Source organism: Drosophila pseudoobscura, chromosome 3 (genome assembly GCF_009870125.1).
Source record: "Drosophila pseudoobscura strain MV-25-SWS-2005 chromosome 3, UCI_Dpse_MV25, whole genome shotgun sequence".
NCBI classification, from domain to species: Eukaryota; Metazoa; Arthropoda; class Insecta; order Diptera; family Drosophilidae; genus Drosophila; species Drosophila pseudoobscura.
This window is the reverse complement of record NC_046680.1, coordinates 3,333,158-3,339,439: the sequence shown is the minus strand read 5'-3', so window position 1 is coordinate 3,339,439 and position 6,282 is coordinate 3,333,158. Positions and strand designations below refer to the sequence as shown.

General features: G+C 35.9%; 1 protein-coding gene across 2 annotated transcripts; it reads left to right on the top strand.

The window, feature by feature from the left end:
• The first annotated feature begins 2,834 nt into the window (after nt 1-2,834).
• On the top strand, nt 2,835-5,317 carry TpnC4 (Troponin C TpnC4). Of its 2 annotated transcripts, XM_033378375.1 has the most exons (6): nt 2,835-2,946; nt 3,011-3,121; nt 3,349-3,382; nt 3,440-3,838; nt 3,911-3,931; nt 5,176-5,317. In XM_033378375.1, the coding sequence occupies exons 2-6, from the start codon at nt 3,119-3,121 to the stop codon at nt 5,178-5,180; spliced, it is 462 nt and encodes a 153-aa protein (XP_033234266.1). In that variant the 5' UTR covers nt 2,835-2,946; nt 3,011-3,118; the 3' UTR covers nt 5,181-5,317. The 2 variants fall into 2 exon arrangements, with proteins under 2 accessions (XP_033234266.1, XP_015044250.2); XM_015188764.2 differs by having other exon boundaries at nt 2,909-3,121.
• The last annotated feature ends 965 nt before the right edge of the window (nt 5,318-6,282 follow it).

Genomic DNA, 6,282 nt, shown 5'->3' with positions numbered 1-6,282 from the left:
AACTCCGTTCCCCCTCGTTTTTTATGTTTATACACTTATTTAGTTATTTAGTCTTTCAATTGGTAAATTTATTCTGTATAGTCCATTTTTTTCCATTTTCTTAAGCCATGGTATATGTAGGTTATTGATTGATTCAGTGTGATATCACAGAAGTCTGGATTCAAAATTTCCTTGCTCATGCTCTTGTAGTCTCTGAAAACTTTGCTCTGAAAAAAGAACTTAGCCACCATTAAAATTTCCCGATCGATCTGGCCATCCCCATGAAAAAAATTCTCTCCAGAACTATAGACTCAACATTTTGCAATGCTCAGATTCAACAGTTCAGTGTAAGGAGGCTGTTTAAATAGTTCACAAGCTGTAAAATTACATGTAAATAAATACATTTAAATTTAGTGCTCCAAAAGTTAATTGTATAAACGGTTATGATACGGTCGGAATTTTGCCTGGAAGTAAATTTACATTGATATACCCGATACTCAAAATGAGTATTGGGGTATATTAGATTTGTGGTAAAAGTGGATGTGTGTAACGCCCAGAAGGAATCGGTTCCGACCCCATAAAGTAAATATATTCTTGATCAGCATCAATAGCCGAGTCGATTGAGCCATGTCTGTCTGTCCGTCCGTCCGTCTGTCCGTCTGTCCGTCCGTCCGTCTGTCCGTCTGTCCGTCCCCTTCAGCGCCTAATGCTCAAAGACTATAAGAGCCAGAGCAACGATGTTTTGGATCCAGACTTCTGTGATATGTCACTGCTACAAAAAAATTTCAAAACTTTGCCCCGCCCACTTCCGCCCCCACAAAGGGCAAAAATCTGTGGCATCCACAATTTTAAAGATACGAGAAAACAAAAAACGCAGAATCGTAGAGAATGACCATATCTTTTAGACTGCAGAATCTGAATTGGATCGTATTACTATTATAGCCAGCATCAAGAAAACAATTTCATTTTTTCTCGCCCTGTCTCTCTCTAACACACAGGTAGCATAGGCGGCTTTGCTTAGAGTAAAACATTAGCGCCTAGATCTCAGAGACTATAAAAGCTAGTGCAACCAAATTTGGTATCCACTCTCCTAATATATCGGACCGAGACGAGTTTGTTTCAAAATTTTGCCACACCCCCTTCCGCCCCCGCAAAGGATGCAAGTCTGGGGATATTCACAAATCTCAGAGACTATTATGGCTAGAGTAACCAAATTTAGTATTCGCACTAGAAAACGTTTATCTCAAAATTTCGCCCCACCCCCTTCCGCCCCCACAAAGGACGAAAATCTGTTGCATCCACAATATTGCAGATTTGAGAAAACTAAAAACGCAGAATCATAGATAACGACCATATCTATCAGATTGCTGAATCTGAATCAGATCAGATCATTTTTATAGCCAAAGGAAACAAATCAATTTGCAGTGGCTACGCAGCGCGTGACGTCACGCTCAGACTTATTTTCTGTCTCTCTCGCACGCACTCTTTGTCGTGTTGTTAAATATTAGCGGCGTCTGCCGGAGGAGAGCCATACTGACTTAGTATCGGGTATAACCGTAGAGTTGCGGTGTCCGCAGCAACTCACAACGTTCCCCCTCGTTCAAATTTGTATTCATAGATGTACGTTTTTTGACCCGATAATTTATAGAAGTTTTTGTTCACGATGATCTACGATTCAATCTAGCCCAGCAGAGGGACATTTGTAAAAAAAAATATCGCTTAAAATAATCAATTTATCATTTGAATGCCTAATATTTCCCAGACGGTAAGCATTACCTACAAAAGTTGTATATAGCTTCATTCATTAGCTTTTCAGAATTTCAAAATTCTTCAAAACCTGGTTTAGAATACTCAAGTTACATATAGTTAATGGAAAACACAGTCTTAGCTCGGAAAAGTAAGCATTAAGTAACAACAATTTTTTAACACAAATAATAAACCCTAGCCCAAATAAACCATAATTAATTTTACAAATTGTAGTCTCCAATCTATCAAGCAATCAAGCTAAAAATCAAATATACAGACAGGAAGCTCACCTGGAAGACACATCTTATAATTAAAACAAGTAACGTCCACTGGCTTAAAATCGGTCGTACACATCAAACATAAAACTCGAATAAAATTAAATACTAGAACAAAAGGAAAACCATTAAGGGAAGTTCGCCTCCCATTCAAATCCATTTGAAAGATCGCTTGTCTATGTATGTATGCGGCCACAGCCGACTGCAATGAAACGATGAGGCAGCCCAGCAACTAATTTAATAACTAATTCAAAAATAAACTAGAAAAAGATTTGATTACTTTTAGTCCCTTATTTAAAAGCGTAGATGCCATAAATAAATAAAATATCTAAAATATCTAAATATCTAAAATGTCGGTTTGATGGCAGGAATAAATTTTACATTTTGTTGACTATGGTAACGAATAAGTGCGTCAGATTCTCATTGAACCCCGTCACTTTACATAACCTAACAAATGTAATTGATGCAGTTTTTATCAAAATAAGAGTTATATTTCCCAAAACAGACACAAAAAAAAAATATTCAAAAAGCAATTTTTTGTTAATAAACCTTTTTTGGTTGTTAAGGTAATCCCACAGATCCTAGAAACAACTTTAAAAATATCAGACATCAAACCAGAACGTAAATAATTAAGCTATTCAAAATGTTTTCTCTGTGTTCAAAAATTTCAAGCATCATCGCTTTCACCAAATTTCAACATTTAATTAATCGATGCAAACAAGTTTTAATTTCCATATATTCTGAGTGGGAACTACCACCGTCGCCCTCTCACACCATGCGGTTAATGCTCTTAGTCTCTCAGCATCGATGCGACGTCGGTATTTTATTTGTTGTTCAGTTTTTGTGATCAGATCAATGCTTTGGTTGTTGTTATTTGGCATAGTGCTGACATTTACCTTTGCCGATTTCCCTTTCACAAATAGAAAACACATCGAATTGCTTGCACGTTTGTGGTTAATCCATCGGATCAAGCGGCTAAAAATTGCTTTTTTATTATTTGTTTTATTTAGGTGCCAATAGTTTATTAAACTCGGAAAATATCTACGGTTTCCTCTTTTTTGAGAAACTTGGCTTGGTTCAAATTTTTTCATTAATTTATTCGTAAAGATCTGAATACAATGGTGAGTTTTATCATATATCACATAAATGACAATAGATATAAAAATAACATATGTATATACACTCGAGACCTATATAAATCATTTTATTCGGTTATATTTGGCCAATTTCAAGCAAAATTATTGTGACGCAAGTTCCTATTTCGAGCAGAAAAAATATTTTACAATTTGCGGATCACATACATATGCAATGGGTGCGTAATGAATTCATATTTTTGTACGTTTTACAGGCTGATGGAGAGTATGACAAAGAGCAATTGAGAAGTATGTGTACTTGTTTTAATCCTTCACTTATTGACTAATGTCTGTATCGTTTTGCAGTTCTTCGAAATGCCTTTAAGGCGTTTGATCACGATGGTGCAGGGTCGATTGACCATGCAGATGTATCTAGCATTCTTGAAATTCTAGGTCAGAAGCTGGAGCCGCCAGCAGTTAAAGCGCTCATTAAAGAAGTAGATAAGGGAACATCTGGTAAATTGGATTTTGGCCAATTTTGCAAGCTGGCGGCTCGTTTCATTGAAGTAGAGGAGGACTTGGGTGCACTGCAAAATGAATTAAAAGAAGCATTTCGTGTTTACGATAAGGAAGGAAAAGGTTATCTAACGGTTGCCACACTGCGCGGTATTCTACACGAATTAGATGATAAGATATCTAATCAAGACCTAGATTTGATAATCGAAGAAATTGATGCTGATGGTTCAGGCACCGTTGATTTTGATGGTAAGAGGAGTAATCATTAATAATTGACTGAAATCAAAAAATTTTCAATTATTTTAAACAAAAATTTTTCAGAATTTATGCAAGTTATGACAGGTAATATTTGATTTGGTAACTAATTTTTAATTTGTTCTTCTTTGGAATCTGACTTAATGCAAATTTCCATGAAAACCTTCAGGTTTTTTCAGTATTTTAAAATATTCATGTCTATAGATAACTTTTAACAATCGTATAAATATGTCAGTATGTAAATCTATTAAATCGGCAACGCATAATAGATAAGTGCATTATTAAACCAAAACTGCCTTTTTATGCCGTCAGATTGATAAGCATTTCCATCTTTCCGACTATTAAAGAACATGTGTAGTAATCTCGGATTCTATAAGATCTGAAACCTTCGTCTGCAGACTCCGGCTTTCACTTACTTTTCCGTTTTTCGTTTTTAGCAAAAACGTTTTGTTTTCGTTTTAAAGCTTTGTAAAAATACAGCGTGATAAAATTGCGTCAATTTTTGTATTATTTATTATAAAGCAAAACGACGGCAGAAAGTGAGAGATTTAAGAAAATCAAGATATCTTAGATGTTGAATTCTGACGTACTGTGAGTAATCATTCATTATGAAAATTAAACTTCTAATGGTCAAAAAATGAATTTGTTGCACCTACATCTTGAATTAAAAGTGGCAGCTGTCCTTACCCTGCTGTTCTGTTACGCGTATGTTACGAGCACAGTCTTTGCTGTTACGCGTACATTTGTGCTGTTATGCGCAAAAATTTTTCTCTTGCCAACATTCCGATTGCGAGGTGCGATCGAGGGGCGCCTGCTTTTAGCACGAAGCCGAAACCCTGACCAATTATTACCGAGCCAAATTTGAGATTGTCATTGTCATTGCAATGGTGTAAAATGCATCAATAAAGCATCTTTTTTTCGTATGCAATTAAGATTCATTGTGTTGTTTGTTTTCATTTTGGCGAAGAAAATTTTGTGAAAATGGTTTATTCAGACTACTATAGGGAACCGAAATTAAAGCGAATCGAGAGAAAACCGTCCCACAACAAAATGTGAAGATGTCTATCCTAAAAATCTTAGAATCAAAACAAATATATTTTTTAACGTACAATCGTGTCAAACATTAGACTGACGTCTTCATTATTTTTGCTATGATAGGTAATTTTTATCAGATAGGATTTTATACACACCAAGAATGTGTGAAATTATTCTGACGGCACAATTAGGTTGACATGGTTTAGAATATCTTCCCTAGTTAAGATTGCGATTTACGACAATACAAAATTATACATTTTAATGGAAATATCTTTATACACTACTGTATTTTGTAGGTTAATCATCAGCAAGGTCTCCTTATTATGGATGACGCAGGTGGAGGGGACATCGCGGCATATAATATGTAAATGCATACAAATGTTCAACAAACTTCCTTGTATCTTCCTGTACATGATATCGTGTGTGTAATGCTAAAACTGAATGTAAGAATGAAATCTAAGTTCAAATAAACTTTAAAGTAATTGCATTATATGAACATCAACATTTATTGTTATACAGGCCACTTGCAAGTCTTTCTGCAAGTGTGAATTTTATTCTTAAAAATGTATGTAACAGGTTAAACGAAAAATTACCACAAAAAGTCTGAATAAAAGTAAAAATCGGCAGTTCTGCCTATCTGACTGGGTGTAGAAGATAACGAGGGGAAACTTTGTAAGTCGTTGCTACGGCTGCGACTCCTTATTTATACATTTTTCTTTTGCGCTCCGCTTCTTTTCCTTTTATTTTGCAATTACAGCCGGTGTTTTTCAAAATAAATCTTTAGTAAAATCCATATTTAACCTATATTTAACAGATCACCCAGGATAAGCCGAATGTCCCCTGCTGGCTCTGCGACAGCGTAGGGCACGCAAAATTCGCTGGATGTGACCGTTCGTCTCGACGTGCAGGAGGTGTTCTGATTGCAGTGGACTCTAATTGAACACGTTGAAACACTTCACTGTCCAGGTTCAACAAGAACTGGAATTCCTGTGTTTAAAACTGATTCTTCCCGCTTTCCCTATATTTATGCTCGTATATTCCACCTTCTTCGGATATCGCTTCTTGTTCGATTAGATCTGGAAAACCCCCTTGGTTTACCAAAGAGTCATCCAGTCTAAAAAACTTAAATCGAGACCTAATACGAAATTTCAAGAAGTTGGTCTTCTACTTCTCACTCTCGCTACGTCATAGCTCGGCCAAATTTTCAGTTCTTAATGCCCAATGTTATAAGAACTTATAAGAACCTATCCCGATGCAGGATAAGTTTTCAACTTGGCCCAAAACAGTAAGCGTAAAACGTCAACACACCCATCCTCGCAATCTTTTTGTAATACGTCGCCAAATAATTATCTGGCAATTGCCCATCTTTTTGCCCAATTTTTCCAAACCACCTATTCTGCGGA

Excerpts from the sequence above, each read along its gene's own strand:
- TpnC4 (XM_033378375.1), top strand. Across the intron at positions 3,383-3,439 it reads TGACAAAGAGCAATTGAGAA|TTCTTCGAAATGCCTTTAAG; the intron begins GTATGTGTACTT and ends ATCGTTTTGCAG. Across the intron at positions 3,839-3,910 it reads AGGCACCGTTGATTTTGATG|AATTTATGCAAGTTATGACA; the intron begins GTAAGAGGAGTA and ends AAAATTTTTCAG.